This window comes from Nestor notabilis, unplaced genomic scaffold (assembly GCF_000696875.1).
Source record: "Nestor notabilis isolate BGI_N333 unplaced genomic scaffold, ASM69687v1 scaffold15690, whole genome shotgun sequence".
Lineage (NCBI taxonomy): Eukaryota > Metazoa > Chordata > Aves > Psittaciformes > Psittacidae > Nestor > Nestor notabilis.
This window is the reverse complement of record NW_009911771.1, coordinates 67356-77757: the sequence shown is the minus strand read 5'-3', so window position 1 is coordinate 77757 and position 10402 is coordinate 67356. Positions and strand designations below refer to the sequence as shown.

The 10402-nt window shown below is 36.5% G+C and overlaps 1 protein-coding gene across 1 annotated transcript in view; it reads left to right on the top strand.

The window, feature by feature from the left end:
• Positions 1-10402, top strand: part of CFAP54 (cilia and flagella associated 54) — a gene marked incomplete at both ends in the record, with an annotated part of 84120 nt that overhangs the window by 16841 nt on the left and 56877 nt on the right. Inside the window, 6 exons of the mRNA XM_010016297.1 lie at positions 1858-2043; positions 3051-3193; positions 5791-5938; positions 7310-7465; positions 9043-9165; positions 9665-9761. Of these exons, the coding sequence (XP_010014599.1) occupies positions 1858-2043; positions 3051-3193; positions 5791-5938; positions 7310-7465; positions 9043-9165; positions 9665-9761 (853 nt within the window). The remainder of the gene's footprint in view (positions 1-1857; positions 2044-3050; positions 3194-5790; positions 5939-7309; positions 7466-9042; positions 9166-9664; positions 9762-10402) is intronic.

Sequence of the window (10402 nt, the reverse complement as noted above, 5' to 3'; positions counted from 1 at the left end):
TACTGAGGACAAACATCTTTCCCTTTCATGCTGTGAACATATAGTATGACAAATGATCACACACGTCTTTGATTACTTATGACTGATCATGTGACTGAATACTTTTTTATATTATTTCTTCATTACAATTTGGTGGTTTATTTTCTGAATTTGTGTGTGGGTTTTTGCATTGTTTGTTTATTTTGTGTGGGGTTTTTTTTGTTTGTTTGGTTGATTGGTTTGTTTTCTATTAGTGTAGTTTTCTTCCTTTGGTGAAAATGACCATGATCCATCCAAACACTCTGCATTTTGGGTTTTAGGAAAGGAGCAAAAAGGCTTCAGCATATCCTTTTCAGTAAAATTTTACCATAATCTCAGACCTGAGTGATCATTTTCATATCTGGAAATCTTCATGAAGAGTTCTGTTCTTTGCAGGGCAGGTCTCTGTTTTGCATCAAGACAGAATAATGATTTCAACCTCTTTTACCCAATGTTTCAAGCTTTCCTGGTTTCATGAGCAAGCTTTATACTGACACTGATAGACTTTTCTTTGGTGATGGAGATGAAATCTTTCCCTTTGTGCCTGCTCCCCCATTTCCTCCCCAGAAAGGAAGGTTTATAGAAAGAGCTGTGTGTAGCTATTGGCAATAGAGGCTTTGATGTTATTCTTGATATTCTTATTATCAAATCCAGAGAATCAAGCTTCTTGAGATGTCCAGTGAGCTAGTTTCAATATACGATCCTGCTCCAGGTGAATTAAGTGTTTTATTTCAGACTTTCACCTCACTGCTAGCTGTTCATTCTGTGAACTTGCTGCAATCTATCCAAGCCACTCACTGTGGCAGGCATGAGAGTTGCACAGATCTGTGGTTAAACCATATACCTCAGTAATGGAACTTCTGGTTGCTTTAGGATATGGGATATGCTTTTGCAAAATGCTGATATGGAGACAAAGCCACTGTCTGCCTGCTCCACGAAAAAGGTTTAGAATTCGTGGTGGTAGAATGACCTATCAACCTATCAATGTGAGAAATGCTTACTCTGAAAGGATACCTAAGACTGTTTTACACTAATTTCTGATCTCCTGGTTCATCCCCAGCGTTTGAAGGGATTTCTGTTGTTCAGAGGTCTGATTATGAAGACCAGATGGTATTTGAGTAAGAGTGCTGTGTTGATGCTGCATTACAATGATCTTGTTTCTCATGTTGTGCTTCAGTCACTGGGTCAGTTGTTTCTTGTTTCAAGACTCTGAAACTTTCCTTTGCATTGAGTTGTCCTGGTTATGGAGGGGAAGGTGGAAAAGCCTGTCAGGAGTGAGCTGTGATGTTAAAGTGCAGGTGGAGAATTATTTGAAGGGAAATAAAGAGAAGATCATGAAAATATTTTGTTTCTTTCACAAACTCCCACGTTACGTTGATGGTGCTGAGAGGACCTGAGACGTCCTCTGCCCATAGCTAACACATGCATGTGGCATGTATTGAGGAGAGCCATATGTTCTTTCTATAGAAGCACACCTTAGGGCTAGAATGTTTCCATCTCAGTGACTGCGAGCATGCACACTTGCGTTGTGCATGTGCAAATGGATAAAAATGTCTTAGAGAAATTCCAGGTCCTGATACTTACCTGTTCTCTTATGTGCTCTGTATACTCAACTGCATTCCAGAGAAAACTGCTACTTTTTTCCTTGTCATTTCATTGTTTTCTCATTGTCTTCAAGAGCCTAATACTTTGTGGAAACATGATATGTCTGTTAATCTATTTTGTACTTTGATTGTACCCATGATCATTAAATAATATATTTAACAATAAAAGTTTAGAATTTGAGATTTGTTTTTGATATGTACAGTGTAGGTAACTACAAAATATTTTTATTGATAGATACCAGCTGATGGGAAAAGCCTCTTGGAAATACAAGGCTTAGAACCCAATGAGAAATACATATTTGCAGTTGCAGCATATTCTTCTGATGGAAAACTTATTGGTGATGCCATTGGGGAAATGACTATGCCAATCCTGGCTTATCAACCTCTTTCTGTTACTACTGTTCGAGCCTATCTAACTCAGGTAGGGTTAGAGTCTTTGATAATAAACGCATACTTTAATATGATTGTAATTACTTGTTTTCACTGGTAGATTTAAAAATCCATCTGGTAAAAACTCAAGCCTTTCTTGAAAAAGCTTGATAGGCACAAATCACAATTTTAATGTAACAAATGGTATATTTCAGTAACTCAATTCTTAATTAAAAATTACTGAAAATTCCAGTTTAAGGGGAAAGATGTCTCTAGCTAGTTTTTTTATCCCTGTTTCTGTTTTTTAGTCTGCATTTAACTTCTTTCTTCTTTTTTACCATTTATTTTTTCATTTTTGTGATTGAGACCAAGTGCTAGTAATCATCTTATTAGTCATTACAGTATGGGATGAAAAATGTGATTGAACTTACCAGGTAGCAGATCCAACCACTTTCATATTGAAATTATTTTTGTTGTATCTTGTGGAAGACCACAAAGGCTCTGTCAGACCTTTGTCATATTTTTCTCTATTCTTAATAAAGAAGATTTAAAACAGATTGTGGCATGGAGAAAAGTGAAATTGTCTAACCCTATAGATCGGATCATGGGGAACAGTTAGAAGATTTCCTAAACTATTCCAAAGGAAGAGGCATCCACATGAATTTTTGCCTGCTTGAGCAGCTCCATTTACATCCCATTATAGAGAGCAGCAGGGCATTCTGCAGTATTAGTAAAAGTCAAATGAACATAGATGAAATAATATGCCTTCAAAAATGCAGCACAATACCTGTAAAGTATTCCACAAAGGGCTGTTACATCCTTGGTTAGCAGTCAAAAACCTCCTTTGCCTTCTCTGATGCTAATTCTGAAGGCAAACTAATATTAGCAGAATCAGGTTGCTACTACATGTATTTTATTCAAATATGTCAGAATATTCTTAGAAATGTAAATGTATATGTTGGTAGGTTAAAACCCTTTTTATGTACTATAATCATATCTGGTGTAGTTCTTTGATGAGCATGGAAACTTGTTTTGTTTTCTTTTTAAATTTTTTTGTAGGTTGCCTATCAGACGGGCAACTTCTCTTTAGCCAGAGAAGCATTTTCACCAATGTGGGATTATTTTGTTTCACATTCTTCTCCACCGCCTGCCAATGCAGCTGTTATTTCTGCAAGTAGTAATTTGACTGTAGCTGAAAACAGGTAACAAATTTAGATAATAGTTAATTATAGGTATGCACATTTTATTTTAACGAGTACCAGGCTGTGAAATTTTGTTCAGACTTGCAATATGAAAAACAGTCTGAAAAAAAACCAGGTGTGAAATGTGTTTTAAAAATATAGTGGTTTATAATTAGCAGAGAATTTCTGTTATTTATGGAAGTGCTGTCATTTATACACCTAATTCTTGATGATGATATTTTTCTTAAGATAACTGGGAACATTTATGAAGTGGTTATTAATTGTGTGATGCATTTTCATATGTGAAATACGTAATACGCATTGGATTCTTGACTTGCCAACTAAGGGAGCAGTAGAATTCAGAAACTTTGAAAGTTTTGTCCAGAACACCACCCAAAATACGTAAATACTTGGTAATTTTGTTTTGGGAAGGCTATTTAAATCTGTTAGTAATCTTTGAATATGCTGAAATGCTTTAGAAGAGATATTGATCCATTTATAAATAAATTTCAAATGTTCAACCATAATATTGTAGGTTTTTCATGATGACAAATCCCAGCTAGGAATTTTGTGGTTACATTCACTGAAATCTGATAGATCCAAATGCAAAAATAAATCAAAATTAATTCTCTGATAATAGAAAAAGACTTGTATGAAATAGTAGATATGAAATACTGTAATAATAAAATAAATTATTGTAAATGTTAGTCAACTGATTATAATTTGATAATGAATCAACGTCCAACATAACTGAACACAAATCATCATCTTTACTTGTGTGGAATTCTTTTTAGATTAATCCTTTCATTAGGAAAGTTTTGGCTAGTTTGTTAAAGAGGGATGAAAATGTTTTTCAGCATCTCCATTTCAGTTTGACAGACTGGAACAGTCTTGTAACTGTAGTGACAAGCAGGAAACTTTCTGCATGTATATTAGTAGTTCTTGAATCTTTCAAGAATTATGAAGAAATAAAGAAATAAATATAATTATTTCAAGAAATAGGTATTACAAGGATTTTCTAAAGGTTTTGTCAAAATACTTTCATTTCCACTTTACAGATAGAATAATTGGTAATCAGCTATTCTGAGACATATAATGTAGGTAGCATCTTCCCTATATTGTTTTGATATACTTGCCTCAGAGCCCATGGTTTTCTCATGGTAATGCTATTTGGATGCAAGCAGATTATGTAGGCTTGTGTGTGCCTTTAATCCTGTTACAGGAAAAAGTAATGTCTCTGAGCATACTTTGTGTTTCGGGCTCAGCCAGACCACTAGTGTGTATCCTCTCTGTCCTCCAAGTGCCACTATGTGTCTGATACTAGGCATACAAATTGACCAAAGGTCTTGATGTTACATGCCGTAAAAGTATTTGGGATTTACAGGCAGCCTGTGGATTGCCTTGATGCAGGCAGATAATCACTAGGCATCCTATTTCATGAGTATGTGAGTGTTTTAAATCTAACCCTGGCCTAGGCAGCAAAGCAGGACTGCAAGTCTGGTCATTGTGCTTGCTTTTTTCCCCACTTACTTTTCCTTAATCTTTTTTCCTAAGCAGTTCTTTTACTTACTTGCTTGCTTACTTACTTACTTACCTACTTACTTACTTACTTACTTACTTATTTATTACACATACAGCTTAAGAGATAACATTTGAATGAAGCTACTTTGAGATAAATCAAATGAAGACAGAAAATTTTAAATAGATGGGCAAAGCGGTTTCATGGATTTTAGTTTTCTGACCGTTATGTCCAAGCATTTTTATTGTGATTTTTTTTAAAATAACTATTACGGAAGATTCTCAAAGCTGTAGTATCAGACCTGAAATGAGACAGTTTCAGTTTTATTGATCATAGCCAAGAAATTATAGACTAGTTTGAAAGTGCATAGGACTAAAAGAGACAGTAGAGGGAGCTGGAAGGAAAGAAAACCTCTTGTTTTCTGCCGGAAGCCCTGTTGATACCTTGGTAATGTCAAATATGTGAATGTGTCTGTTTCATCTTTCTTTTTGAGTTTCAGTCTCTTTTGAGACATAAAGTCGATGAGAGGGAGGAATTTGTTTCTTATGCTTTAAAATTATAGGACTTTTCTGTAACAATATTTTAAAAAAATGCAACAAGAGCAAATGCCTCCCTACCTACCAAAAAAAGAAAAAAAAAAAGAAGAAAACCCAGAAAACCCACTAACAACGAAAAAGCATGCAGAATAAAAGAGATTCTTTTGAGACTTGTAGTACAGGACACCAGTGATGAAAAGAAGTCTGTTACTCATACTTAGTAATGGACTTCACAATTGCATGTGTCACTGTCAGGACACAGAAAAAGGCTCTTTATGAGACAGCCAAAATAATTAAGCTGTACCATCCCAAGTTTTCAAAGTAAGTTTCACTGCATTAGATGAAACAACTAAGGAAAAGGTGTCTGAGGATTGTAGAAGGTAGACAACAATTTGAAAAGGAGTCTTATCCTTTTTATTTATGTTAGAAATTTTAAGCATTTTTTTCAGGTTTATATATAAATCTTATTAGCAGCAGTAAGCCTTTTTGTACGGTTTCAGGCATGCAATATCTGAATCGTCATTTCCATGCTTTTACCATTCTTCTGCTTTTTTGTTTTGTAGGTTACGTTTTGAAGCTGTATCTCAGAGTTCTCTTATTACCTTGAAACTCTTTCTAAGGAGTATATTTGTTTTTTGTGACATTAATGTAATGGAAAGAGCACTCTTCTGTGATTCCATCTGTTCCCATGAGATACTTTATAAGGAACAAGTATGTATGTCTTAAAATAACATACTGGACAGGCTGAGAAAACTAGGGCTGTTCAGTCTGGAGAAGAGAAGCTGCATGGAGACCTCATAGCAGCCTTCCAGTATCTGAAGGGGGCCTACAAGCATGCTGGGGAGGAACTCCTCATCAGGGACTGTAGCAACAGAACAAGGGATAATGGGTTTAAACTTAAACAGGGGAAGTTCAGGTTAGATATAAGGAAGAAGTTCTTTACAGTGAGGGTGGTGAGGCACTGGAATGGGTTGTCCAAAGAAGTGGTAAATGCTCCATCCCTGGTAGTGTTCATGACCAGGTTGGACAGAGCCTTGGGCAACATGGTCTAGTGTGTGGTGTCCCTGCCCGTGGCAGGTGGGTTGGAACTAGATGATCTTAATGTCCTTTCCAACCCAAACCATTCTATGATTCTGTGATTTGATTTTACTTTTTGATCAGCTTTATTTCGTCATTGCAATATAAATGTTGCAATGTACTAATCGTGTTTACAGAATACTTAATTTTCTGTGAGTTATCTGGTCTTCCTTTCTGAAGTGTTTGAGTAGCTGTTGGTTATTTTGTATCCTGCTGGGAAGATGGTTTCTGAATCAGTTATTGTCTAATCCAGAGCTCACTGATTCCAACTGAGGAAGGATTTTCCTTCACTTCAGTGGTGGTAGACTATAACTTAAGTAAGAAATATAATATTTTTTTTTTGTCCTACTAAGATGCATCTTGTATTTTTAATTTTAAAAATGTTTGCTACTTAATACACGGTTTTTTATTAATATACAAGTTCTAACAGGGTTTCATGGTTTTAATATACTAGGCTTCTTCCGTCTTATTTCAGACTTTCTTACAGTATAAGGGCATGTTAATGACAAAAGCTTTATTTTTTATTTAGATAGTCGAGTTTTGCCTTCTGTAGTATTACATTCCTATTTCACTCTGTCTTTGTTGTCTTGTAAAAATCTGAACAGTCGATTACTCAGTGACTTTACTGGATCTGCTGACACTTGCAAGGACTGCAGCAGATAGCTGGAAAGGAAAGGAAGAAATATTTATCCTTCTCTCATGTACTCTGAGAGTTTAACGTGAGAAATTTCCACTCCACACAGGTTGAGCTTATTAACCGGGTTTTGTAGATTATATGGGCAAATTCAGAGGGCAAAATTAGGTCATTTACTTTAGAATCATGTATAATGCTTGATTTGTTTGTATACTTCTAACAGGTGCCAATGTAAATTCATTTTTAAATTTTCATCTTACTTGCTCCTTACACTGCTTTTTAAACTGCAATAATGTCTGTCTTCTTTCATTCTCAAATGATTTAAAATAACAGAATTTATATTTGAATCAAAATGTGTTTTTCTTCTACAGGTTGCTAGATTAGCAGAATGTGAAAGAATGACTGTGGCAATTGAACTTAGCAGTTGGTTGAATGATGCAAGTTACACCCTACAGTCTGTTGTACAATGTTATGGTCTCCTTGCTCCAATTATTTATCACAAGATTTCTTCAGTGCCAGTAGTTCAGGTAAGAGATTTTAAGACAAAGCACCTGGCATCCAAGTCCTGCAGTTATAGTGATTCAAATTAAACTTAGAATGGAGTGGGAGAGCTAAATATCTAAGCTTTGAGTTCTTACTAGCTTCTGAAAGAAAAGCCTTTTATGATTTTATATGTTCACAATGCATATGTGTTTCACATAAGGTGTACAGATTCTGCTTTTAGATACACTGAAGAAGCTGCAGAATATCAATTGTTTCTTCAGGATAATTTGTTGGCATTTTTAAAATAGTCAAGTAAATTCTACTTGAATACTATATGCAGATGGCAATTTTGAGGAAAGAAAAGCAGCATTTGCCTATGGCTTTTTTTGGAATGTTTGCTTCATATACAGTTTTTGTCTTAAATAAGAAGGCTGTTCAGTATTTTGATAATGCAGTCCTTAGTTTTCAGGCACATGCTCCTTTCTAGAAGCAAGCACCTTCTCTTTGAAAACAGAGTACCTGAATCCTATCCTGCCATTTCTGAAGCAGCAGATGTGGGGTTTTTTTAGATTCAATGATACAGTAGGAACATGCAATTTTTTTCCTGTAATTATGTAGTTTTTCAGGAAGCAGCAGTAAAAGCATATTTGTATGATGTAGGTGACTGCAGTGCAGTCAAGGCATAGACCAGCGACATCTGAACATTGCAGGCAGAACAAGGTGTTGGTAAGAGGATCCAGTGAGAGTCCAGAGCAAGTGAAGTTACTGGGCTGGCCTAGGGTCCCTCTAGGAGGAAAAGGCAGGAGCTTCAGGAGTTGGAGCTAGAGACTGAAGACAAGGCTACAACACAGGCCCATTGTCCATCCATGAGACAGGACTGAAGACCAGCACACCAGTACTGTAGCTGAAGCAGGGACTGAAGGATTGTGTCTGATCCTAACTGGGGCTCCTGGGCCCCTGGGGAGAAGGTGTGAGGGGAGGCCCCAAGTGAGGCTGCTCAGGGAATGACTATTGGGGCGTTCAGGGCCCTGAGAAGTTTTTAGGAAAAAACAATAAATCTATTTACATACAGGGATAGCCTCTCACTTAAGAATTTGTCTGTGATCACCTACTAAAGACACAGCTAGCCACTGGAAATGGCTTATGTTTCAGATTTCCTAGTTAAAGGGAAAAATAGTTTAGTCACATATTATTTTTCTTGTCCAATAGACAAAAGTGGGAGAAAGAAATCTATTTTTAGACCATACTGGAAATGTTTTCTTTCATTAAAAATTCTCACCAGCTCAATGTATTTTTAAGCAGTCCTCTACTAGGAATATGTCGTCTCACTGAATGAAGCGTTCTTTGATTTCACATTAATTAAATCAGCAAAAAATTTTCATATCTGTGATTTTATGTGAACATGTAATTTATTCCAAAGGGCTGTGGTTGAAATCTTGGCACTGTTAAATTAAATGGAAATTTTATTATTGGGCTTTCATAGAGCTAGCATTTCATCCTATCCATTAGATTTTCACATGGTTTTGAAGTTCACCATCAAATACAATAGGCTGTGCAGAGAGGTACAAGCTTGTAAATGTGTTGCAGACTCCAGACTTTGTTTTAACCCTTGTATTTACAGATCCTCATTAAGTGCTTGGCTGTCCTTCAAGAAATTCCAAGTGCTACTTTGCAGAGGACACAGGCAGGATGTTATGAGAGCATTCAGCATATGATAGCTTGTACTTCATTTTATACAGCAAAGGTATGGTGTGTATTGTTGTGCTTATACCTTGGTTTAAGATATAGCTCATATCATTTAGAGAATAAAAAAAATATGGCACACTGGCCTTCAGAGTGATATCTTAGAGAATTAGCATTCTTAAACGGTAAAGGTGCAGAAATATTTGTTAGTATATTTCAGTGCATTTTATATAATACTGACATTTTGACTTTTTAATAGAATTGAGAATTTTCATTTGTTCAGAAGGTAGACTGTAACTCTTAGCCCATGAAGTGAAATCTGTATTTTATATCATTGTGTTTATTTTTACATGTAAGGTAGTACTATTTTCAGTCAGGCCTATATGCAATATATAAATTTATAAGTTTATTTACAGCAAATAGGCCATATCTGTAGTTCTAATCAGATTACCATATCTGTCTTACTTGCTAATGAGATACAAGAGACTTTATATCATTCAGTCCCACATGCTGGCAGGTACATAAACACCTTGACTTTTAACAATTACGTGTATCTGTAGATTAAGTTTATGATTCAGATACCCAATCTGCTTAGTGTGATTAGGAGAAACATGGCAACAGTAGGATTTTTATCTCAGGTACAGAGACATACTAGAGGTAAAGTACCTGCCATGATAAATGTAGGATGCTGAAAAAGTCAGCTTTCCTCCAGCTTTGAGTACACCTTACCTGTGAGCTCATACTGAAGCTGAGCTGTGGCTGATGATTTGAGGGATTCCTCTGTGTTGGTGATCCCTTACCCTGGTTTTTATAACAGCTGGATCTCTGTGCTCATCTCACAAGACCAGATTAGTGTCAAATATCCTCAAAAGTGCACTGCAAGAAGACCCAGTTTTCATTCTTTTCATAAAGATGAGTATTTTAAGCCTGTCATTTTCTTTATATTTATCAATGATTTCATGGCTGTGAGGGCAGTATCAGGTCATGGTGAGGGCTGGGAACCTGAGACCCAAGGGCAATGCTGTGGCTGGCAGAGCAGCATCTGGTGGTCAGGTTCAACCAGGAGTATAGATCATTGGGTGAGTTTGTGGTGATGAGGCTGGTCTGAGCTGAAGCTGGGAAGTCAATACATGGGTCAGGATCAGGTCTAGTGCGAGTAGCTAGGGTCGGATGCAGCCCAGCAGTCTGTTTCCATAGTGATGGGAGCAGTCTGAGGTCAAGCTGAGGAGTCAGTCCCTGGGTCAGATGTCCAGACCAGTGGATGCATTGCTAGGCCCAGGCATTGCTTGGAGCATGCT